We start from the raw sequence: 26,852 nt of genomic DNA on the forward strand, positions 1-26,852 counted from the left end.
AGAGAGAGGGATGCAAAACTTGAGAGACTATTGAATGCTGAAAATGAACTGAGGGTTAAGGGGGAAGGGGGAGGGGGGAAAAGAGGTGGTGGTGATGGAGGAGGGCACTTAAGGGGAAGAGCACTGGGTGTTGTATGGAAAACAATTTGACAATAAAATATTATGGAAAAAAATATTTATACATATGTATTACTCGAGAGCAGTAGAGTCACTAGCTTAAGAACACTAGACAGATTATAGACGTTAGCCTTTCCTACACTAAGTCAAATCTTTGAAGACTGAATATGTTATTTAAATTGAATCATGAATTTGCTGATATTCAGCCATTTTTTGACCTATAAAATGGCAGTTTATATAGTTCAGCTTATTAATAGCTTACTTGTTCTTAAACTTTTACACTAAACTAGTATCCTTCTCAGCAGAAGGGAGTGACTTTTTTTTAAAAGAAGGCTAGAAAGGTTTGTCATGCTTAGAATTTCTCTGGAGGCTCATGTTTTATCTTGGAAACACTCTACTAATTTTGCCTTCTAGTGCATATTGAATGCATATTTATTTTAGTATAACATAATGTTTTAAGTTAATATCAGGAAATGGTTAAGTAAAATTTGATCCTCCAGTACAATTCTGTTGGTACTGTGCTGGGGTCTTTCCACTTTGAAAGCCACAGTGCCTTAGAATGGTAGGATTATACCTTAGGGCCTTAGGTCGAGTACACAGTGCCTGCTTTTCTCAGTGTTTACTTGAGGGATGAAAATTACGACAGAGTCCCTAGGAGTATATGGCATACAAAAAAGACAAACAGTTATCACAAAGGAAGTAAACATTGCCTCAGAGAGATGTATGGTCCAAAAAGCATTGAAGGGCATTTGTAAGCCCAGTTCAGCTATTGGTTTTATGTTAGCATGTGTAATATTTGGCCGTAAAGTAATATTCGTGTGTACCTTTTTAAAATAGAGGATAAGTGGCCATTACACGTATATGTTAATGTTTCTCAGTGAGACAGCTTACTTAGTTCTGGAAATTACTGTTATGCCATGTTTTGATTAATACTTCAGACTACATTGTGTTCATTGAGATTGATAGTACGTGCTAATCTTATTAAATACCTTGAGAAAGCTTTTGGGTAACTTTGTTTTATTCCTAGATTCTCAGACTTATTAAAATAAGGAGTTCGGTGCTCGGTTTTTAGGACACAGTACGGTGATCTGTTGTTCCATGCTATCCACAGATTGTCTACAAGTGTTCTAAGCTTCTTATTTTTATTTTATTATTTTTTAATTTTTTTAATCTTTATTTATTTTTTAGAGAGACAGAGGCAGAGTGTGAGCAGGGAAGGAACAGAGAGAGAGAGGGTGACACAGAATCTGAAGCAGGCTCCAGGCTCTGAGCTGTCAGCACAGAGCCCGACGTGGGGCTCAAATTCACAGACAGTGAGATCACAACCTGAACCAAAGTCAGATACTCAACTGACCAGCCACCCAGGTGCTCCATTCTAAGCTTTTAAAAAAATGGCTGATTTCAAAGCATTTGAGGGGCTTTATGGGATGCATGAGTGGCAGCATAGTATGTAGTGGTTAAAGCACTGGTACGTCCAGGTTCAGTGTGACCTTAAGGATGCTGCGTAGTTTCTCTGTGCCTCAGTTTCCTCATCTAAAAATAGCTAGCTGCCTCCCAAACAGTTTTGTGAATTATTCAAGAAAATGTAAATCACTTATAGTAAGTCATCAATAAATGTTAGCTTGTCAAAAATAATGGCTGGCATTACAGTGGGAGCCACAGTTGTACGAATTTTTTTAAATAGCATAATTGTAGTTTAAAAAATATATTGTAATATATGTTCACTTTTAATAAGCTAATCACTTTGTGATTGCAACAGAAACATACAAATGGAAAATAAGGGAAAATTAGAAAAATAAGCAGACTCTAGATACGTATAGTTCTAGGGTATGGTTATATTAAAACACATGGTAACTTGACTGCAGGAATATCTGTTTGCAAAAAGCATTTGCTTCTCCCATTGATAGTGCATATGTGGCGATCACAGGTGCATTTTTGACTTTGGTCTTTAGATATGGGATTACTGGGATGAATTATCTACTTTTAGGAGTAATTTCTATGAGGAATGTATTGAGGACATTCGAGATAACTCTGTGACCTGCTTGTGGTCTCAAGCTTTTTACTGAATTATTTATTATTGCATTGTGTTAGCTATTTTGCTTCTTGATAGATCATTTTACACCACAATATTGCTGCTGCCTAAGGGAAAAAAAGTCTCTTCAGCAGTCCTAATGACCTCTAAAAAGGGTAATTTGATTCTTAAGATAGAATTTTGACTTGCTGTGGTGGTTACAAGAAATTTTCTCTATTTTACTGAGGAAATTTTTTTCCCTCATGTAATCATAGATACTGAGTGCAAACTTGCCTTTCCTCTTCTGTATACTTAGAAGTTTTCTTCCAGAAATTGTTTCTCTAGTATTTATTAACTTTATCCTACATTGTGTGTATTTTGGTCAGGTGGCTTCGATAATTTAAGGAGGGTTTAAAAAATATTTTTTTATTAAGTTTATTTATTTTTGAGAGAGAGCGCAGGGGAAGGACAGATAGGGGACAGAGGATCCAAAGCAGGCTCCGTGCTGTCAGCACAGAGCCCAATGCGAGACTCGAACTCATTGACCGTGACATGACCTGAGCCAAAGTAGACACTTAACAGGGTAAGCCACTCAGGCGCCCCAAGGAGGGTTTTTTAAACAAGACTCTAAAATTTTATGTCTCTGTAAAAGTGAATTTGTTAGCACCATTGTTTATATTGTTCTTGTTCTTTAAAATTGACATTTCCAAAAATAACCGAATGTTTACTTTTTTTTTTTTTTTTTTGAGAACTGTCAGTACAGGTTATGGGTGGTATCCAGTAGACAGGCAGGACTCACTGGGAGGGGACAACCCAGATGGCTAAAGTAGCACACCGGCTTGGTGGGTTCTGATTGGTAAAAACTGCCTTTTGGGCTCTGGGGCAGCATCATAGTTAGAATCTAGAGTATTCACCCAAACCAGAGGGACACAGCAAGATAAAGAGTAGGCATTAACAACTTAACATACCTGAAGAAGATGGCAAGTAACGTAAGTGAGAGAGGCAAGCCATGTGGCAGCTGTGGCCTGCTGGAGAGTCCCTCTCTTAGATTGAGCCATTTGTTGCTGTCTGTGGATATGGACCCAAGTTTTTGTGTAGAATCTTACATTTAAATGTTAGTAAGTCATTTTTTTCACCAATACATCAGAAGCTAAATTTGGCCAACAGGGGGGCCTGGGTGGCTCTGTCGGTTAAGCGTCCAGCTTTGGCTCAGGTCATGATCTCACAGTTCGTGGGTTCGAGCCCCATGTCGGACTCTGTGCTGACAGCTAGCTCAGAGCCTGGAGCCTGCTTCAGATTCTGTGTCTCCCTCTCTCTCTGGCCCTCCCCTGCTCGCACTGTCTCTCTCTGTCTCTCAAAAATAAATAAAAAAACATTAAAAATTTTTTTAATTTGGCCAACAGGATACCAGTTTGTGACTACTGTCCTTTTAAGGAGGCTCTTTTCAGGTTTATAATAATCATAATCTGGAACTATAGGTAATTTTATACCAGTAAACTCTCTGGGAATAAAAAAAGTCAATGAAGGAAAGAAAAGCCTTCCCCATGTCTCCTATCTGATTTTCTAATACATCTTTACTTTTCTCTAATACATTTTTGGTTTCTCTATAAAAGACTGATATTTGTTTTAGGGAATATAAGCTATGTATTAAAATGTCTTAATTACCTGTAGTGTTCTATCTGTATTTCCATGCAATTCTAAGTACCTGTTTGTGTTTAGCTGGGAGTTTTGTAATACATCAGATTTATTTTTGATACATTATTGAACAGGTGCCTTCTCTATTTAGTGTTCTTGATGATAGATGTAGTAAGTGATTATTTTTTTAATGTAAGTAGTAGTGATTATTTTTTTAATGTTTATTTATTTTTGAGAGAGAGCAAATGTGCACGAGCAGGGGAAGAGCAGAGAGAGGGAGACAGTATCTAGAGCAGGCTCTGCACTAGCAACAGAGAGCCTGTCATGGGGCTCAAACTTATGAACCATGAGACCATGACCTGAGCCGAAATCAGATGCTGAACTGACTGAGCCACCCAGGCGCCTGATGATTATTTTTCTAAAACCAGCTTGTGTGTTTTTTTTTCTTAAACTTTTCCCTTAAAAAAAAATCTAAGTAAACTCTGCCCTCAAAGTATGTCTTGAACTCAGGACCCCAAGATTAAGAGACTTATGCTCTACCACTTACTTAGCCAGCCAGGTGTCCTGCTTTTGTGTTTCTTCATTTCTTCAGTGATTTTTCTAACTTTATTGTGATTAAAAAAAAATACAAAAAAATGAAGAATAATGAAATGACCATTCACATACCCACTATCTACATAAAGCTGTTAACATTTTACCATTTTTTTGGCTAATTGATTTATTTACTCAAACATCAGTTGCAGGGGCACCTGGGTGGCTTAGTTGGTTAAGCCTCTGACTTCAGCTCAGGTCATGATCTCACAGTTTGTGGGTTCCAGCCCCGCATCGGGCTCTGTGCTGACAACTCAGAGCCTGGAGCCTGCTTCGGATGCTGTGTCTCCTTCTCTCTCTGCCTCTTCTCTGCTCTCTCTCTCTCAAAAATAAACATTAAAAAAATTTTTTTAGTGAGTTATAGACATACTGCTTTACTGCTATGAATTTGAGCATGCTCCTCTTAAAAATAAATTCTGTAATCACAATGTCATCTTATAAGTGTATGTGTGTGTGTATACATTTACATGTTATTTATGTTCTGGAAAGTGTATACCCAGGACATGTCCATGAATTAAAAACAAACAAAACAAAACCTTCTCTTTTTTAATTTGCTACAGCAGGAGTGAAGGCTACTTTAGATGTGGGTCAGAGCAGATACAGTCTTTATTGCTGCCGTCCCTTGGCAACTTCCATCCATCCATCCATCCAACATCCATCCATACCTTCAAAAATAGGACTTTATTTTCACGAGGCTCATAGAAATAAGGAGACTATTCTGATAGAGATGAGATTTTTCCCTAAAACTCCTAGCCTCAAGCTGCAGAGAGTCTTAATTAGGTTAGGGGAACAGATGCTAATAGGAATAAGTCCTTTTAAGTCTCCAGGTAATTGACAGAATATGTGCCCAGGGAGATATATTAGAATTTTAGTAGGAGGTCTGGATATTTGGTAATTTGTTGATATGTACCCATGACCCATTTTATTTTAATAAAAGGGTATTTATCCTACAAAGAAAACAGAAAACTAATACTTGAGTAATGTAACCTAAAAATTTTCATACTTTAATGAAATTTCTGTTTAGCAAGTTTTTATATCTGAATGTCAATAACGCCTGAATGTTTTGTCTGCTCTCTAAAAAAGGAGTCAAAGATGGATTTTTTGTAATTGTTAAGAGTTTAGTATTGGTATTTCCCACCCTAGAGGTATTATAAAAAAATATCTCCACATTCGGTATTATGATTGCCTTCCTTTTTACTCTCCTTTTAAAATATTTTCTTTCTTTCTATTACAGATTTTTTTACTTAGGTATATTGACTGAAGTTTAATGAGAAGAATCGTGACCAGCTAAGAGAATTTTCTGCAAGGAATGGAATTAGCTCATAGCTTATTACTGAATGAAGAAGCATATAATCAACTAGGTGAAGTTCAGAAGGCAGAGTTTATTTTTGATTGGTTGAGATATTTGGAAAAGCTCTTGCTGGCAACCAGCAGGGTGAGTAAAATTGCAAAAACTGGTTTTTTGCGGGTTTTTTAAAGTGCCGGATAATGTTTAATTCCTTTGGTTTGCTGTTCTAGTTCTGTCCAGAATAACCTAAATTAGCTTTCAAATGGAAGGCATTTTTAAGAGTTTATAATGAAATATTACAAGAAGTTTGTTCTTTCAAAAAATTGGAAGAAATCAGCCAGTATTTTTTATATTACTTGAAAATGTGTATAAAATATAAAATACTAAGTATGAACCACATTTAATTAGATTTCTTTTTCATTATCTTCTTCACCTTCATATGCATGAAGCCCTTGTGTAAGATATTGCTAAATTTTGTAAAGGGAATTTTAAAAAGTTGTGAACTCTTTAAGGAGAATGTGAATTAAAAACTCTTTTAGTAAACATATTCACTGTTAAGCTTATGAAATAAGTACCAAGAGAAAAAAATCACTCTTGTTTTTCACCTATATTCAGCATTTGTTAACATTTTGTCATATTTGACTGACTGATTTACTGAGCCATGTGAGATGGTTTTACACCTAAGTACTTCTGCATACATCTCCTACTAAAAATGAGGATATTCTCACAATACCATATGCAATGCAAAAGCCTGCAAAGACACTACTCATGGAAACACTTGGCATTCAATAAGGCAAAAATCCATAACTAAGGAATCTTAAACCTTAGTGAGCCCCTGAATACCATTACTACTCTTACGATACTCTGTACTCCTTTTTCAGAGAGCAAACAAGTAAAATGGAGTAACATTGGCATTTAGATGCATAAGCTTGCAAAAAGAAAATTGCGCTAAACTTAAAAAAGATCTGAGGAAAACATAATCATTCATGACAAGGTCAAATTTGGTGATCGATTATACATTCCTGATATACATATACATATGTCAGAGGCTTAATAAGAAAGAACTTCTAGTTAAATACAACTTTGCTCTACATTTCACTAGAGAAAGATATAGAAGAAATAGAGCCCTTGTCTTTCTTCCCAGAGACTACAGTGTATTTTGGCCCAGAAATTATGTTTTAGAGGTGACCTCAGGGCAGCAAACTAACTGTTCATGTGGTGTGATGTCTACACCACCAACTGATCTGTAATTTTTAGTCAAAATAATTTTGCATTCTTCTGGAGTTTTTAATTCTTAAATATATGAGGGAAAAATCATATTAGAGGGTTACATGTAATTATGTTGACTTTGAATTGTCTTTTTATTACCTTCCTTTCTAGAGCGATGTAAAAGAGAAACAGAAGACTCTGGTAGAACAGCTCCTATCTTTGTTGAACAGCTCTCCAGGGCCTCCTACCCGCAAACTCCTGGCTAAAAATCTAGGCATTCTTTATAGTATTGGAGACACATTCTCTGTTTATGAGACAATCGATAAATGTAATGATCTTATTCGAAGCAAAGATGATTCTCCAAGTTATCTTCCCACTAAACTGTAAGTTAAATATTAAACTGAACATAAAATAGTGCTTTCTTATGGTGTCCTTTCTCTAAAAAATCCAGACTACTTGTACCCACTGAATACAAATTATTTCACTCATTTTTTTTAAATATAAGTTTTAAAAACATCTAACATTTTTCCAGTGACTGTTCTAAAAAATATTTTAGGCATATTTAAAGTCTTGATTTGGGAGTCAAAACTCTCTCCAAAAATTTAGCAGTTGAAGACTCATAAATATAGAACACAAACTGCTGGTTGCCGGAAGAAAGGAATAGGTGGGGAGACAGGTGGAATAGGTGAAGGGGATTAAGAGGTACAGACTTGCAGTTATAAAAATACGTAAGTCATGGGGATAAAAAGCACACCATAGGGAATATAGTCAGTAATATTGTAATAGTTTTGTGTGACAGATGGTAACTATACTTACTGTAGGGAGTGAGCATTTTGTAATGTTTATAATTGTCAAATCACTATGTTGTACACCTGAAGCTAATATTTGTCAACTATAAAAAAAGAGTTTTAAAAATACATACAAAAAATTTTAGCAGTTCAGTGTTTAAGAAAAAGATTTAGATTCTCCACATCTTGGGTATTCTTTTAATTTATTAGTTCTTATTAGTAAAAATTAATAGTAAATACCATATAGAAAAATACTCTTCTGAGCTCCTGAAAAAAAACAGCTTAGCTTTTTTCTCTGTAGGATTCAGTTCATTTTTTTATCTGTTATTTTAGAGAAGGCAGTTTGCCATGTATGGTTCTTTTACAGAAATTTTTGTTGATCTTTCAGCTTATAAGAGGATATATTTTCCTGTAAAGGGTTCAGACTTCAAAATTGATAAGAACATTATTTCCTATTTTACTTATCTTTTAAGATTGTCTTTGATTACTTAACATATGAAGGTCAGTTTTATGAAAAATTACTTTGTAAAAATTTGAGGGAATGGAATCTTTGGTCTGAGGTTTAGATTATTTGAAGATACATCTTTTTTAAATTCTTGTTATTGAAAGTATAATTATTTGATTTTCATGCAAATGTCATGCCTTAGGATTTAATAGTGGAGTTGATTCTGGCAATTTTATTCTTCAAAGGTAAAATTAAATAGTCACCTTTAATAGTTTAAGGTTTTTTTTAATTCCTGTTTTTTCACTCATGACTAATTTCTAATTTAAATGTTGTTTCAGTGCTGCTGTGGTATGTTTGGGTTCCTTGTACAAGAAGTTGGGTAGAATACTGGTTCACACCTTTACCGATACAGTGGGGAATATTCTTAAAGCTATGAAGAGTGCAGAGGTGAGTAACCAACTGCAAGTTCAACCAAAGAATAAAAAGTAGTATTTTATAGGTTTTATGATTTCTTGAACCAATAAGATTTCTTTTCCAATGAGAAGCATACATAGGTATGTATATAAATTAATCCATAAAAAGTATTTCTAGAAGATGCATATATGTACTTGGTATATTCAATCTTTATTAGAAAACCAATAATACACGATTTTAGATAAATTCAGATAGGCAAAAACTAAGGTGTTTCTCTGGCAGACCTGTCCTGCCTCTTCCTCTCACATCACCTTTCCCCTAATATTGCTTACGAGTACTGCAGCAGGTGGTTGTCAGTAAGGACACAGGTTGGTAACCACTAGATACCTGATGGATGGATTAGTATTACCAGCGTCAGAAAGGAGTAAGGAATATAATCAGGTTGGAAAAGAACATGGAGGATGTAAGTATGACCAGGATCTGGATGACCTTTTAGTTTCCAGGGGAATATATTCTCAGCCTTAGCCTTAGTGATTTGTGATCATTTACCACTGTAGAATACCCTTTGTTTTTTAACCGTCTCTTCATATGACTTCCAAGATACTGTATTCTCTTCCTAACCATAGTTTCATCAGTCAGTTTTGAAATTAAAGCATTTATATGTTTGTTTATCAAAAAATTTAAATCTGTGGTCCCTACTTTTTAAGGATAGCTTAGCACCTCTAAATATAAAAACATCAGGGGCAAAAGCATGTGAAAGAAAGAAAAGAAAGAAGGAGGGAAGAAAAAAAATATAAATATATGTACATAAATTAAAATATCAGGGGTGCCAGGGTGGCTCAGTTGGTTAAGTGTCTGACTCTTAATTTTGGCTCAAGTCGTGATCTTAGGGTTTGTGAGTTCCAGCTCCACATTGGCTTCTGTGCTAACAACGTGGAGTGTTCTTGGGATTCTTTCTCCCTCTCTCTCTGCCCCTCCTCCACTTATTTGCTATCTCTCTCTCAAAATAAATAAAAATAAATGTGATTTTTAAAAATATTTATTTATTTTTGAGAGAGAGAGAAAGCATGAGCAGGGAAGGAGCAGAGAAAGGGAGACCCAGGGGCTGAAGTAGGGTCCAGGCTTTGAGCTGTCAGCACAGAGCCTGACGCAGGGCTTGATCCCATGGAATGTGAGATCATAACCTGAGCCAAAGTGGACACTCAACCAACTGAGACAACCAGGTTTCCCTAAAAATAAACAAAAAAAAATTTTTAATATAAAAATATCATAGCAGTTCCTGTTTTAACCTTACCTAGAAAAGAAGTCTGGAAAACAGCTCGGAAATAATTTATAAAAATGCTGTCTAGTTAAACACATTTTTTTTAATGCACCAAAATAAAACAGTGGAAAGTTCAAATGTAAAATATGCTAAATTTTGAGAAGAACATAGCTGATTTGAGGTGCCTGCCTGTCTCACATGCAACTGGTGATCTCGGGGTTGTGAGTTCAGACCCCATGTTGGGTATATATGTTACTTAAAAAAATAAAATCTCAAAAAAAAAAAAAAAAGAACATAGCTGATCCAAGAACTGTAAGAAATGATGCCTGTAACATAAAACTGGTAATAGAATCTACTCAGGAATTCACTTTTAAGCAGTGGTTTGCTGAAGATTGAAGAAAGTGATTTAGCAGAAGAAATTGTTAGCATCTTTAATCTTTTTTTTTTAAAGGAAGTGTTTGTAAGAACTTTTATCTTGTGGGGAATGGCCACTTTAAACTTTTTTCCCCACTTCACTCCATTAGATATATCAGAAGGGTCCCCACCTTTGTTCCATACCCTTCAGTAATAGCATAAAGTTGGGATAGAAAGAAAGTTCAGAAGCTTCACCTTAAGACCTATTTTGTTATGTCCACCTGTAATTATTCACTATCATGCTCCTTTGAACAAAGATAAATTAGTAATATTCCTATGAAAGTGATACTTGATGTTGATCTTGTCTTTCTCATCTGTATTTATCTTTAGTGACCTTAACTTCCTGGGATGTAGAAATCATTTGGGGCATTTAGTAAAACATCAGTAACATGAGCAGCTACTATTTTTTTGAGTGTTTACTGTGTGCCTGGCACTGAGGTGAATGTTTACCCCACAAGGGCTTATTTACTTCTCAGACTGAGTCTGTGAGGTTCATCTTACCCTCCTCTTATAGATGGAGAAATAAGTAGGAACAGCTTAAAGTCACACAGGTACTAAGGGTCAGAGCCAAGATTCAGACTCAGGTCTTTTTAAGTTTAAAGCCCAGATTTTTTTCCTCTGAGTTAAACTGCTTGACTCAATAAATGATACTAATAGCTATCAACTCTACTGAGCATTTACTATAGGTCAAGTACTATTCTAAGTACTTTACTTGGAGTAACTTGTTTGATCTCCATAATAGCCTTTGAGGTGGATACGTCCATTTAACAGATGAAGAAACAGTTTTGTCCAAAGTCACCTAGCTACTAGGTGCCTCATGAATGCCTAACACACAAGCTTTATGCCAGGCACTTTTCATATAATTTCATTTAATCTTCACATCAACCCTTTGTATTGTGTTGAAGTGTAATACATACAAATAACACTTTTCAAATAGTAAACAGTTCATAAAATAATAGTTGTTTCTTGATGTCGGATGTGTTGGTTAGTGTATAAAGATAGCTAAGTGTTTCACTAATAGAAGAGATAAATTTTGAGCTTCATGCTGCTTTTCACAATGAATTTCTTTCCTTTCTTTCTATTTAAATTTCTTTTTGGTAGTCTCAAGGTCGATATGAGATTATGCTGAGTCTGCAGAATATATTAAATGGACTAGGAACTGCTGCTACACCTTGCCACAGGGATGTTTATAAAGCTGCTAAATCCTGCTTAACAGATAGATCCATGGCTGTTCGTTGTGCTGCTGCAAAGGTAAAATGGTCTAATAAGCAGAATTTCTCAATAAGGAAAATTAAATTAGTTTATCCCTGTGAAAACACTAATAACAGCCACATGATCATAGAGCTATAATCTTGGCGGTCACTGGGACTAATCTTATTTTAGCATATGAAGAAACAGGCCCAAAGAATTCGATGAATTTCCCAAGGTTCTTCACGTAGTTGATAGCATGTTGTTGAAGCGTGGGGTATTTAGGTTACCAGACTCTTAAGTATTCCTTTCACTCTACCATGCTGCTTCTCTGTAATTTTATAAACTAAAGTTTACATGTAAAGTTTACATTATTTGAAAGAGATTTGTTTTGATCATGCCTTTTCTTTTGAGTCTAGGATTTAAATTTTGACATCTTAATTTCTTTTGAATACATCACTTTTTGCAAGCTAGGAACAGAATCAAACTAAGGTAGTCTAGTCTTCCAAGAATCCAGGCCGAGCCTTGAGATCCTCCACAGAATTATCATGCCTTCTTAACGTAGTTGGTTGGATAGTGCAGGAAAGTTGTAATTATTCTCACAATTGCTCATCGCCAACAAATTGGTTCTACAGACTTTTTTCCTAGCCTGCTAAGCCAGAGGGGTTCTCTTACACTCTGTGGACACGTTGTTTTATATAGTATAACTTTTATGACTTTTTATAAGTACTTTTTGTTCTTGCAGTTGTTGTTTAGACACTTTAAATTTGTATATTATTTTTGTTAGATCTTGATAGTTTCTACAACTTATAGAGCTCTGAACCTGACAGTTAATGTTTTGTTTTTCATTAAATAGTGTCTCCTTGAACTTCAGAAGGAGGCCATCTTTATGTGGAGTACAGACCTGGATAGTGTGGCCACACTATGTTTTAAGTCCTTTGAAGGTTCCAATTATGATGTGCGGATTACAGTTTCAAAGCTGCTAGGCACAGTGTTGGCTAAAGCTATAATTTCTAAACATCCAGGAACAGGTAAATGTATACAATTATTTTCAAAATGTCTTGTAATTTTTTCCCAGGTGGTTTAAACAAACATAATATAGTATTACTACTACCCAGTATTAATTTTGAAAAGTGGCAAGATACCTTATAAATCAATTTTAGTTTATAAACATTGCTAAACAAGATTTCATTTTCAAACAATTCAGTAAAAACTTGAGGAAAAAAATAAACTCTTGAAGAAATATACTTTATTCAGTCATTGTACTTACACTATGGTCTTTGCTTTTTTTTTTAAAGTAAATTGTAAAATGTTATCTAGTAATAGGTATGATCTATATCTTAATTCTTTTTTAAGTAATGTGCATTTGATTCCCTATATTTGGCTTGCCATTTTCTAGGTCAGTTTAGGGAACAATGATGTAAATAAACAACGGATATTTGAAATTCACTGTACTTGGACAATTTGCTTTTGTTATTTGTTAGTCCCTATTTCTACACTTACAGGCAGTGAGCAAGGATGGGATATTTTTGAAAATAATAATTTGCCTGGGTTTAATCATCAGTGTATATAAAACATTGATGAGTAATTGAAAACTTGCTTTAACATTCTGTCTCCAAAAAATAGTCTCACACAAATGAAAATGTGATTGTTCTGTCGAACCTTGCTTCTCAAACATCTGCAGACCTGGAGTATCAGCATGACCTGGAAGCTTGTAAAAAAAATCTGGAAACCCAGGCCCCACACAATTTACCAAATCAAAATTCTCATTTGAACAAGATCTCCAGATAATTCATAATGCACATTAAAATTTGAGAGGCGTTGCTCAGGAACTCATTTATCATTATATAAAGGGAAATTGTTTTTTCTAAGGGCAGTGTTTCTTAACCAGAGATAGGAAAAGACAGTAAGCAGAGTCACATGGAGAACATTAATAAACTACAGTCCCCTCATTCTCTAATTGAGGTTCTAAATAAAGTTTATAATAAGAAATTTTTACTTTTAGTACAATTTTTCTAATCTTATAATTCAGTAAGACTTTCTTATTTATTGGGTGTTGAGGAAAGGGTGAATAGGAACAGAAAGAAGCCACACACATACACACACACAAAAACCCAAACCAAAAAGAAAGTTCAGGACATTTAGGAGTTTAAATCTTAAGCCACCTAAGAAATTAAAGTTAGAAGACATGTTTAATCAAATCCTTTTGCAAATGTGAATTGCTCATTTCTCTAAATGTATCATTAGCGCTGGCACACAGTTGCAGTAAAAAAAAGCAAAATGTAGATTTGCATAAGTAATGTAAATTAGTGAGTGTATGTGCTTTGATGGTAGCACTAAACTAATGCTTGTGTTTTTGTAATCAGATTAAGCAAAGTGAAGAATCAGCCTCATCCACATTAAAAAATTTTTAGGATTTAGCCTAATCCTTTGTTAGAAATTCTGTCATCTTGCATCAATAAATTCTGGCATGCAAATAATTGAGTTATTTTTGTACAACTAAGAAGTGATCTAGAAATCGTAATAGATTTTTTAAAGATAGTGAACTATTAGCAACATAGTGCTGAATAATTTAGTAAACCAATGCATTGCAGGTTTGTATACTCAACATAATACACGAAGATTATGAAGTACAGAACTGAAATGATTTTCCTAGTAAAACTAACAGGCTTCAGTCAAACAGGTGGTATGTTACTCCAAGGCACTTAAAAAGCAGGGATTGAGTATGACATTTTCCTATCATTGGAAAGAGTTGCAAGAATTGATGTGATCTTTTATTATCTATAATTTAATATGGTAAAACCTTGTTTGTAAGCATAATTTGTTCCAGAAGCATGCTTGTAATCCAAAGCACTTGTATATCAAAGTGAATTTCAAGACCATTGGCTCACTTGTGGCCATGTGACATTTGGCTTCATGTATTACTCATATCACAAGATATCACTCATATATCAAATTAAAGTTTATTAGAAATATTCACTTGTGGAACACTTGCTGAACAAGTTACTTGCAGTCCAAGGATTTATTCTATCATTGTCTCGTCTGCTCAAGGACATTGCCCTAGGAAATCTCTCCTCTCTTACATCAGCTTTTCCCTCTCTATTGGATTATTACATACAGAAACCTGCTTTTGTTTCTCCCATCTTAAAAAAAAAATCCTTTTTTATCTGTTTCCCACCAGCTAGAGCTCCATTTCTCTTCCTTTTGCAGCAAAGTTCCTCCGAAGAGTTCTTGATACTGCCTTTAGTTTCTGTCCTGCTATATTTTTCAAACCCACTTCAGTTAGGGTTCCCCTCATTCACTCCACCAAAACTTTTTTTTTTTTTGTTAGGGTCAACAAAGACCTCCATTTATTCAATAAGTATTTATTGAGTGTTTATACTTGGCCAGGATCTTTTCTGAGTACATGGATTATGTCATTGAACAAAACAAATCAAAACTGCCATTTTGAGCTTATGTTCTAATAGTCAGCCATGCCAACATCAGTGGGCAGTTTTCAGTTGTCTCACTTGATCTTTCAGCAGTATTTAACTCGGCACATCCTTTTCCTCATCTTTTTCTCACTTGCCTTTAGGACCTCATTCTGTCTTGGTTTTCCTTCTTCCCCACTAGAATTTCCTATTCCATCTTTGATTACTCCTTGTCTTTTTACAGAAGAGGCCCCTTACCTAGTACTTGGTCTTCTGCAGCGTATGTATGTGCATCCTCTTGGTGATTGTATCCAGTTTCATGGCTTAAATACCATCTGTATGTCAGGAATTCCTAGATTTATAGCTTTAGCCTGGGCACCAGACTCTTGTATCCAGCTGTCCCTTTGAAATCTCTTTGGAAGTTTATTTGATGTTTCAAATGAACTTGCCCTCAAGTGAATGTCTGATTTCCCCACCCCTAGAAAATACATACACCTGTTCTACTTGCAGGCTTGCTCATCTCAGTTGATGCCAACTCTATCCTTCCAGGTAGTCACATAGAAATTTGGAAAGTCACCCTTGACTATCTCTCACACTCAATAGCTTTTCTACTGGACAGTCTTAAAATATACCCAGAATTGAGGCCCCTTTAGAATTGGCTAAGTATGAGGTTGACGCAGGAATCATCTAAAGATGAGCTTGGAACGTATTATGTCAGAAAAATAAGGTGCTTCCACTGGCCATCTCCGTGAAGACATTTCCATTGGTCAAATCCAGGACAGTTTTAAAAGCAAAACTAATAATGACAGAAATGGATTATAACCTGTTAAATAAAAAGGAAATATGAGTGCATACTGAAAATAACTAAAAGAGAAGAGAAAGTTCTTTTCTACAGTAAATGCTAACTAATAAATATCAAAGGAATGATTGTTATAATGACCTTTTTGCAGTCATTATAGTAATAATTTATGCAGGTCGGAATCTTCTGCACTTTGGTGGATGGATTACAGCATATTTAGACTGTGGTAAAGGATCACCATACAGGTTGCATAGTAATTACAAAGGCAAAGTTGATATTTTACAGTGGACAGACCTGGCAGACAAACCTCATTCACATGTTCAAAGATCATAACACCAATGTAGGGACAGACTGGCAATGCATTTTGATGTTATGTGCTGAGAAGGACTTGTGGCATTACTTGTGTAGTTCTCCCGCCAAGAATTCTGAGGAAACACAAGACAAACTCAGATTCAGTGCTGTTCTATAAAACAACTAGCCATACACATTTTCTTCAAAAATGACAAAATGATAGGGAAAATATGGTGAGTCTAGGTAAAGGGTACATGGGAGTTTATTTTACTATTCTTGCAGCTTTTTTAATAACATAATTTTGAAAAGTTTCCAAATAAAAACTTAAAAATACATATGTATGTTTATCCAATTTCACTCTTCTGCAGACACTTTGATCTAAGCCACCATCATCTCTTGCTTGCATTATTCAGTTGCTTCTAGTAGGTTTCCTTTTCTCAGCACAGAAGCAAAGTGACAGATTATATCACCACTCTGCTCGAGGTCTATCATTGGACATGCTCATGTCACTCACATGCTTATTATAATAACAATCTGGAGGGTCCAGTGCCTTCTCTCTTCCTATCCCTACTCTCTGGCCTCTTAACTGATTTCCTCCACTGCTCTTGTTCATATAACTCTACTCATTCCCATTGGGCATCATATCCTTCCTCAAGACCTTTTTGCCCTAGCTATTTGTTCTGCCTAGAACACTTTTTCTTCAGATATCTGCATACCTATTCCCTTACCATCCTCAAACTATGTTGAGATGTCACCTTTCCAATTAATCGTACCTTAACTACCCTATTTAAAATCGCAAACACTTGGGGCACGTGGGTGGCTCAATCGCTTAAGTGACCGACTCTTGATTTTGCTCAGGTCATGATCTGTTTGTTCAAGCCCCACATCAGGCTTTGCGCTGATAGTGCAGAGCCAGCTTGGTTCTCTCTCTCTCTCTCTTTCTCTCTCTCTGCCTTTCCCATGTGTTCCTCTCTCTCTCTCTCAAAAATAAATAAATAAAACTGAAAACCTTAAACATTTCCCCCAGTATTCCTGAGCTGTTCTATATTTTTGCATGGCCTTAAGAATTGTCTATTCTATACTATATATATACTATACTATATATATTTAGTCATTTATTATGTTATTCTTTCCTTCCTCGGCTTTATGATCCATGAGGATATGGATTTTATACTCTTTACTAATGTTTTTCGCCAACATAGATTTTCATTTGTTTCAGATGGTTACTTCCTCTTTAAGCTAAAGAGTAGATTTTTTGTTCATAACCTTGATTATCAGAAGTTTATTTCTCCACAGTGTATGTCTTGAGCCAATAATGGTGTCAAAGCTCTTGACTATCATTATTCAAAAGAATGAGAAGGAGAAAATGGGTTCTTTTTTTTTTTTAAAGATCTTATTCCCTGGATATTAACACAGAGAAATTTGACTATGTCAAATTGCAGGCAGACTTGAAGATGAACATTCTGCCCTAACCAACCCCTTAATTATTGTAGCCTAAGGGTCAGCTGAGCAGATTAGTAATATTTAGCTTTGATTTCTTTATAGACGAGAGAAAAAAAGTTGTACCTGCAGTTGAGAATTTAAAAAAATAGGATATGTCAGTTAACGTGTAACATTTAACATAAAACATTTCAGAAGAATTTTTAAAACATTTTATAGCATTTTCATTTGTGGAAAATTAGAACAGTTCATTTTTTTTATTTTAGAGAATGGTTAGCCTTTTAATTTTGTTGGAAAGAGAGTAGTAGGGCAAAATCTCAAAGTGGCTTAGTGTTTAAGATGTCATTGACATGATACTTCAGATTTGATCTCTGAACTCTTGTATAACTTTGTGTGTTAATATATGTAATGTCCCGTCAGTTCTGCATTTTGTTTGGAATTTTAGTTTATTTTTGTTTCAGTTAACATGTTAACCAAGATCATACAAATCAAGGTCATGCGTTAAAATTTTAGTCTGTAAAGTACGAATTACATGTTTTGTTTTGTTCTTTGTTATAGCAGCCTCACGTCAAAGCATGCGCAGAGTATCTCTGGAGGAAGTTCTGGAATTACTAGGAACAGGGTTTCTGCGTGGGAGTTCAGGATTTCTTCGAGCCAGTGGAGATATGCTGAAAGGAACCAGTTCAGTCAGTAGGGATGTTCGAGTTGGAGTTACTCAGGTTAGAGTCACAAATCAGTTCTACGTGTAACACTCACTGGCCTCTAATGAGAATATTAGTATCTGCATATTCCAGGCATAAAAGAGACTGTGCAGAGTCATCACTTATGCTCTCATATTTATAAAATAGACATGGTAAGGCCATAGCACTCTTTAAAAGCTAGATTACAAGTAAGAGAATGGTAGTTACCTAAAAGCCAGTGAAACAGGCTATTACCCACAATGTGTCTTCAGTCCTAATAATGGGAAATTTTTATTTCCTTTGAAACACAAACAGCATTTGTTTGTTTCTAGGCCTTGTGCTTTCATGTGTCTTTCAGTTTAACGTTTTCCATTGTGCTTTTGTGTGCTTTTACAGTTTAGATTTAAGGTACATGTTAGGTATGTATCACTCAGTATGGGCAGTATTGTATTTCCATTTTATATGGTTTTAACTCCTCAGTAAAAATCATAGCCGATAATCTAAGCTAAACCTAGGAAAATGTCTTAGAATAAAACAACACAGAGGTGTCTGAATTATCTTGTTTTCTAAATGCCATTATGGTTCAGAACGAATGTTCCTTTATTTTTTTAATTCACATATGTGCTCATTGTCTTATTCTGTATACAGATGTTAGAGTTCTTGAAAATGTAAGCTGTCCCAGTATAATTGTAAACTGAGTGTTTCTAAAAGAACAGATCAGAGGGTGCCTGGGTGGCTCAGTCAATTGAGCGTCCAACTTCGGCCCAGGTCATGATTTCATAGTTCATGGGTTTGAGCCCCGCGTAGGGCTCTGTGCTGACAGCTAGCTCAGAGCCTGGAGCCTGCTTCCAATTCTGTGTGTGTCCCTCTCTCTCTGCCCCTCCCGTGCTCATGATCTGTCTCTGTCTCTGAAAAATACATAAATGTTAAAAAAAAAAAAAAGGACAGATTATATAAGAAGGCTACTGTCTTGGTATCTCTGGAGTAAGACCAGCCATTAACATTCATGAAAATAAAGAGTAGTGATTCATCACTGTAAAGCTTCCCTTCACATTTCTAAAACTAAATTTCCTTAGAGTTATAGTGTTGGAATATATTTAATTCTTACAGCGTGTTCATATTTGATTTGGCTTTTCTTGTTCAGCATATTAAAGAGCTTGAACTTGTTCAGAGTAGCCAGAGGCACATCCTGCATATTGGCTAGCTCTGCTGACTATCCTGCAACTTCGCAGTGTGACCAAAATAAAAATGCAACATAAATGAAATCCCAGCTGAAAGACTGTGTACTTCATGTTTGGCTTAATAAACAAAAAATGTGGAAAGAATAAAAAGAAACAATTATTTATGTTTATTTTGTGAAAGAGAAAATATTAATGTAGAATTGAAATTATTTCATCTTGAAGGTAAAACTCTTTTCTTTTTTAGGCTTATGTGGTATTTGTTTCAACACTAGGAGGAACATGGCTAGAGAAAAATTTTGCTGCCTTTCTTTCCCATATCCTAAGCCTTGTGTCACAGTCGCACCCTAAAGCCACCCAAACTCAGTCTGATGCTGTCTGTGGTCGCCGTTGTGTTTCATTTATCCTTCGAGCTACTGTAGGAGGCCTTCTTGGAGAAAAAGCTCAAATTGCTGCTGCCAAGGATATTTGCCAGGCTATCTGGAAGTTAAAGAAAGTTGTGGGTACGGATCTACTACAACATTCTGTTCTAACAGCGCTAAAGGAATTGTCCTTTTGGAAAACTAGACTGGTATATTACTACATTAACACAAAACACACTTCTGTAAAAGAGGTCAGTGTTTTAGGGCAACGTTGTCAATACGTAGATGAGAGATAAATTATTTCCCTTGGTAAGAATTATCATATATGTGTTAAGTCTTAAAGGCTGGGAATGATAGTTCCTCAGAATTCAAAATCTTCCTCTAGAAGGTGATAACAATGTTTTGAAACAATCCATTCATCCTGGTTCCTGTAGTAGTTTAAGTCCACTCTGTTTATCTTGTATACTGATAAAATTGGAATATTTTCTAGTTTTCCATGAGTTCTCCCTTTCAATGCCACTTGCTGTAAGAAAAATTAAGGGCTAGATGGTCAGGTTGCTTGAACGCTATAATTTATATTAGTTCATTTCTTTCTCAGTTAATGCATGTCCCCATTTTAGTATTTCAGTTAACTGCTTTAAGAGTTTCATATATGGAGAGTGGAAGTATTAATTTTTACCCTTATATTTTGTGCTCCTAATACCCACCGCCTATAGTATATTTTCATAAAACATTGATGTGTAGTTAATTCTTTTGCTGTCAGATGCTGCAATGAGTGACGGTAATGTGGAGACCCGGCCTGGCTCCACAGATGTGACAGCCAGCCAGCACATGCTGGTGTGTGCTTTACAAGAACTTGGAAATCTCATATACAGTCTTGGCACCACAGCTGCACCTTTGCTGCAGGATTCAAGTGCAGGTATCTATTGTTTGTGACTCATCTGTGTACCTTGTGTTTACTTTTACTCTAGACAACATTTCTCCAAGGAAGAGGTTCTCCTTCATATAACTCATTTGTTATAGATTCCATTATAGATTTGTTAGAGATGTTTTATGAAGTATATATAATCTAGATTTTTAAAACTAAGCATATATTTGAGCTTTTTCTTTTATAATTAAAGGTTTTTCTCTAAGTCACCCCTTTAGTTTTCCCTTTCTGGAGATATTTAAGATAACATGGAAAAAAGATACAAACCTCAACTCATATCTCTCATCTGCAGTGAAAACCTGAGTTTCTATATGATACAAGTAATTCGCTTCCTCAAAGTTCCTTTCAAGCAGTCTCCATTTTCTTACTCCCTTGAAAAATTAATCACTTTGAGAGAGAATTCACATACCAAAAAGTTTACCTTTTTGAATTATACAATTCAGTGGTTTTGGTATATTTACAGAGTTATAGAACTACCACCACGAATTCCTGAATGTTTTCATCACCCTAGGAAATCCTATACCCATTAGCAGTCCATCCCCATTTCCCTTCCCCAGCACCTGATAACCACTAGTCTACTTCCTGTCTCTGTGGATTTGCCTCTTCTGGACATTTCATATAAATGAAATATACAATACATGGGCTTTTATTTAATCATTTTTAAAAATCACTTTTGATGGCTTTTGTCCTTTGAGTGTGATACGTATTTCCTTTTGACTGAAGTTTACATTATGTTTCGTTTGTAAGCTCTTTATCCCATATTACTGAAGTAGCAGTCAACATGAACTGTTATATATTTCAATGAAGTTGTATGTTCAATTGCAGCAAATATAGACTTTTATTCTTACTGGTACTCCACTGTCTTCATAATTGGTTAGTTATACCCTTGAGGACCTAGCAAAGCCTCAGTTTTGTTTAACGTTTTGTTCTCAGGTAAGCGTGATATGGCACAGAGGAAGCAAACTAATTATGTAGATAAATGTGCCAAAATAGATTTTTTAAAAAGAGGAGGATGGAATATAGTGTAACATTTCTTTTTAAGGTGTTTTTGTTATTTATTGATGATTTTTAATATTAATAAATGAATAATGGTCTCAGGATCAGAAAGCAGAGCCTTGGCTTATTTAGGAAGTAAAATTTTTCTTTTGTGTTTTAATTTAAACCAGTTTTCATGAGACATATTGGTAGAAGTAATTCTAACATAGAAAAATTTTAACTGTGTTATCTTTTTTTAGTCTGGTTTGTCTTTTCATAAAGATAATATATTTTATTTCCATGTGGCTGCTTATTCTTTTGACTGCTTTTTGTGAGTTTATCTGTAGAGCTAAGTCTTTTTTTCCTGTTCTTCCAGGCATTCTTGACAGTGTCATTTCGGTTATTCTGCATCCTAGCATTTCCGTTCGACTAGCAGCAGCTTGGTGTTTACACGGCATTGCTGTGGCAACACCTTCTTACCTAACAGCTCTTGTAGACCGCTGCGTGGGACGGCTCGCTGTACTTAAGTCTTCGCCCGAAGCAGTGACTGGCTTCAGTTTCGCTCTGGCAGCTTTGTTGGGAGCAGTGAAGCATTGTCCTTTAGGAATTCCTCATGGAAAGGGCAAGGTAATGGTTTCCCTCTCCACAGATGAAAACGATGTTGCCAGTTTTTCCTAAAAACATCATTGTCTTGTGTGTTACCCAGTAAAAGCCCTGTAGGACAGATTTCGGACCAGTCAGCTAACCTACTTAATTTTTAAGTCTTATCAAACAATTACTGTGGAAAATGAAGGGAGTGTAAAAAATGTCTCATCCACACTTAAACAGGAGTGCTTTCCGTGCTTTTTATTGGAAATATCTCCATTTAGTAACAGAATTTGTTCCTGTAGGCTTTATTTTACTATATATTTAGCTCTGCCATAGAAGAACATTTAAAATTGCATTGTAAAAAATATAATAAAATTGCCCTGTAAAGGACAAATAGAGCCGCAAAAAAAATCTTAAACTTTTAAAAATAATTGTATAGTTTATAGTACTTTTGGTAATAATATTTGAAATTAATTTACATAAAGTAAGATAAAATTGTGACTATTCTTAGGAATCAGGATTTTCCGTATTAAAAGGGAGCTGAAGCTATAAAATCAAGGAAGTAAAAAGCCCCACATGTTAAGATGGAATGAAAATATCACTACACACTAATTTTTTTCCCAAAAAATACTTAAATCCTCACTCTGTCCAGTGACAAGACCTAAAAGCAGTGACAGCCCGATTGCAAGGAAAACCCCTAGTGCTCGGATTATGGCTCAAAACCCGTTTTAGCAAAAAGGAGTCAGGGCTCCGTGAAGTAATGGCTGGTTCCAGATCTGGGGCAGAAAATGCACACTATAAACCTGAACTATCTTATCAGGCCAGAGAACAAGGAAGTCATCAAAGACTACTGTGTTCATTTAAAAAGAATATAGAAGGTAACTTAATAGCCTCCTACTAAACAACGATGGGATCATGTGTACATCCAAAAAAAACAAAAACAAAAACCTGGCAACAGTGGCTTGAATAACTAGGAATTATAAGTTATCAGAGAATGTTGTTTGACAGTGAAAGCCTTTTTAATCTAGGCCTTAAACACATATAAGTATTTTTTTTTTTAGAAATAAATCACCATTATTCCTTGCTTTCTCACTGTCACTCTTATGTCAGTATTATACCTGTCATTTAGGCTTTACAAAAGAGCATATCATTACTTAAGAAGTTCTAAAACTATTTTGAGTATTACCAATACCATTTGAGTATGGTGTTTGACAACTTTGGGCAGTAATGTTCATTTAAATTTATTATCTTATTATTTTAGTTCTATTCTAAACTAAAAAATCTTGCTAAGCAAAGAATTGCCATTGCGTGAATTTAATTAAATTTAATATCCTCAGATTTTACTAGGTTAGGCAGAAAGGATTGGTTTATCCTTGTACTTATTGATTATATAGGCTGCATGTAGTCCTCAGTAGTAAGTTACAACTGAGTAGTAAGTTGGTTGTTTTATTTATTTACTTATTTTGATTAGTTGTTTTAAAATATACTAGCCTTCCTGTGTAGAAAATTTATATGCCAGCTCATAATACTTGCTGCTTTTCTAGAGGTGTTTGGAAACAGATGTTTTCTCAGACACAATAGAAGCCTGTTGGCCTTTATACTGTATAAATATACATTATAAGTATGAAATATCTGGTTTTTCCTGATTTATTGTTTATTTTATTTTTCACAGACTTTTAAAATAAAACATTTTTATGAATCTCACTCTAGTATGAAACTCACTTCAATGTGAGACTATTTGGAGTACTTTCAACCTCTATAGTGTACTGCCTCTGGAAAGATTTTCAGTCACTCAGGTATCAAAATAGTATGCAGAGTTTTATTTATTTATTTTTTAAATGTTTTATTTATTTTTGATACAGAGACAGACAGAGCATGAGAGGGGGAGGGGCAGAGAGAGAAGGAGAGACAGAACTGGAAGCAGGCTCCAGGCTCTGAGCTGGCTGTCAGCACAGAGCCTGATGCGGGGCTCGAACCCATAAACATGAGATCTGACCTGAGCTGAAGTCGGAGGCTTAACCGACTGAGCCACCCAGGCGCCCCATTATGCAGAGTTTTAAAAAGGCAGGTTCCTATAATGAAACATTTTCTGATAATTGCAGATTTAAGGTAATTGCTTAACACTAAAAATAAACTCAAATTCTATGTACTTTAATTTGAACAATTATACAGTGTCCTCATATGTGCTCTGCAAAGAATTACAGGGTTGCTGTATACAACCTAATATGCCAGTATTTAACCTCAAAACATAAGTTTTTATAGTTTTCTCTATGATGTGTTGTCCTATGGTACAGCTACGTGATAGTACTTTATCACTTTCACTTGTCATATGTTAATTTTTCAAGAGATGGTTAGTTGTCATTTGTCCATTGACGTATAAATTGATATGCTTTATTTTTTTTTTTTACCTTGTTCTTCTCCACATAAATAGGTTATTATGACACTAGCGGAGGATTTGCTGTGTTCCGCCGCTCAAAACAGTCGCCTTTCAGCTCAGCGCACACAGGCTGGATGGTTGTTGATTGCTGCTCTCATGACATTAGGTAATGACAGTCTTGTGGAAGGTTTACATAACTTTGAAATACTTTGTGTTTTCCAGATGTAAAATATTGTAATCTATGATTTGAGGAGACTAATGTTTAATATATGCCAAAATTTAAGTTATCTGTACCAACATTTTTCTTCTGGCAACCACCTTAGGAAGCCATATATTAATTCCATTCCTCAGAATGTTTTCAGATTTCTTATTTGAAATTATCTGCAAGACCAATTTATGAGCGTTGTTAGGATAAGCCAGTTCAGGCTTAATTCTGAATGACTCTTAGTGGTACAAAATCATTCACATCCATCTTCAGGAAAAAAAAGTTTCCACAATGTAAGGTTTGGCAAGAGACCATACCATAACCTGTAAATCTAATTCTATAATTGTTTTGAGTATTGGTAATGCTAATAAGATAGTTGAAGGGGATAGGGTTCATTATATTTATTAAAAATCACTATTTTATGGTCATGACTATTATATTTGCATCTTATAACTTTGAAACTCCTTTTTTTTTTTACTTTATTAAAGTTGTATTTTAAATCTCTATTTTATAATATAATTTGTTGCCAAGATATAAAACTGGCTGGATTTAACCAATAAATCATTTTGACATCTCTGTGTGTAAGTAATATGATCTAAAAGGAGCTTAATTGGAGCGCCTAAATTGCTCAGTCGGTTGTGTCTGACTCTTGGTCTCAGCTCAGGTTATTATCTGATGGATTTGTGAATTTGAGCCCTGTGTCTGGCTCTAAGCTATCAGTGCAGAGCCTCTTTGGGATTCTCTTTCTCTCTCTCTCAAAATAAATGAATAAACTTAAAAAAAAAAAAAAAGAGGGAATACTCCCTAAAAAAATAAAAGGAGCTTAAATTAAAATAAGCAGTTGTAAAGGAAGAACCACTTTAAAGAGATTTATTGGACTACATCAGGGTTCAGCCTATCAGCCAAATTTGGTTTGCCTTCTGTTTTATACAGCATGTGAGCTAAGATGCATTTTTACATACATCTGTGGCCTTTAAGCACTACAATAGCCGAATTAAGTCATTGCCAAAGACTCTATGGCTTTCAAAGCCCAAAATGTTTACTGTCTGGCCCTTTACAGAAAATTAGGCTCCTAGCATAGGTCATCATTTCACCATGTGATGGGGATAATGTGATCAAACTTTTATTTGCTTTTGGCTGGGTGTTTCTTGCCTACCATATTGATGATCTTGGTTAATTAAAGGAGAAAATAAACTGCTTAATAAGTGCCGTATTTCAATGAACAACACTATTCAGAATAAAGTAATTCCATTGGAAGAAAACGACAAGAAGTTCCTTCTCCTTTAAAGAAAGAAATGAGTACATATTTTATTGCATAATTATAGTTAATATACAAAAAAGGCTTAAAATTTTAAATTGGTATTGCTAATTACCAATTAGCAAGAAAACTGTGTTTTCTTGGGCTTTTTTCTATTGTTTTATGCTTTATTATTTCCCTTTATCATCAGTTTTTAGAATATATTGCTAGTAACCTAGCAGCTTTCAAAGGCCATCAGTGATGTTATTACTCTTAAATATCATTATGAACTCATAGATTTTTTATATATTTATGTGTTTCAAACCATTGCATGGGGATTTTGATCCTCAGATTGTCAGTGGAAGCCCCTTCAAGCTGCTTCATGTATTCTTTTGACATGAACCTAATATTCTTTGATAACATATTTATCTTTGGCATAACAAGATATCCCAGTTTTTACATTACATTTTCTGCCCCAGGCTTGCAACCAGTCATTCTCCAAGGAGTCTTGGTTCTTTTTTTATGGGAAATGGTAGGAAGACCATCTGAATGTTTCATTAATTTTTGCCTTGCAGTTTTAACACCTGTTTTGCATTTTCAGCATTTCCTTTACTGTTTACAGTTTCCATTACTGTAAATGTATTCACCATTCTGAACTAATGTAAACACAAATAGACCACATTCAAATCCATTCCTCAGATGTGAACTACACCATTTTTAAACTTTTTTGCTACACTTCCCACTTTATCTAAAGATGCCACCTGAAATAACTTGGATTTACCTGTAGATATCTATGTGGCTTATAGATCTGTGGGTGGCTCATAAAGTGTTTGGTTTTTGCTAGGTACGTTATTCTTGGTGTGAATAAACTTACTCTTGTTTATGTCTTATCTTTGTAATTACTATAGACTCAACTTTATTAAGTTAATTCATATATGTCTGTAAAATGACATTATCTTGAGACCTTTGTAGGAAAGAGACACTGTTCATTATTAGTGAGGTATCTTTTTTTTTTTAATTT

The 26,852-nt window shown here is 35.0% G+C and overlaps 1 protein-coding gene across 13 annotated transcripts in view; it reads left to right on the forward strand.

Moving 5' to 3' along the window:
- The window catches only part of HEATR5A (HEAT repeat containing 5A), a 106,251-nt gene that overhangs the window by 9,123 nt on the left and 70,276 nt on the right, over positions 1–26,852 (forward strand). For 7 of the 13 annotated variants that reach the window (XM_029951294.1, XM_029951285.1, XM_029951284.1 and 4 more), the window contains exons 2-11: positions 5,589–5,789; positions 7,023–7,234; positions 8,423–8,531; positions 11,275–11,424; positions 12,218–12,392; positions 17,860–18,020; positions 19,407–19,662; positions 20,285–20,440; positions 21,801–22,051; positions 24,444–24,555. In XM_029951294.1, the coding sequence (XP_029807154.1) occupies positions 5,664–5,789; positions 7,023–7,234; positions 8,423–8,531; positions 11,275–11,424; positions 12,218–12,392; positions 17,860–18,020; positions 19,407–19,662; positions 20,285–20,440; positions 21,801–22,051; positions 24,444–24,555 (1,708 nt within the window). In that variant the 5' untranslated portion in view covers positions 5,589–5,663. Of the gene's footprint in view, positions 1–5,588; positions 5,790–7,022; positions 7,235–8,422; positions 8,532–11,274; positions 11,425–12,217; positions 12,393–17,859; positions 18,021–19,406; positions 19,663–19,683; positions 19,773–20,284; positions 20,441–21,800; positions 22,052–24,443; positions 24,556–26,852 lie in introns of those variants that run through there. The other 6 variants (XM_029951286.1, XM_029951289.1, XM_029951292.1 and 3 more) reach the window with 4 other exon arrangements.

This window comes from Suricata suricatta, chromosome 9, assembly GCF_006229205.1.
Source record: "Suricata suricatta isolate VVHF042 chromosome 9, meerkat_22Aug2017_6uvM2_HiC, whole genome shotgun sequence".
In the NCBI taxonomy this organism is placed as follows: domain Eukaryota; kingdom Metazoa; phylum Chordata; class Mammalia; order Carnivora; family Herpestidae; genus Suricata; species Suricata suricatta.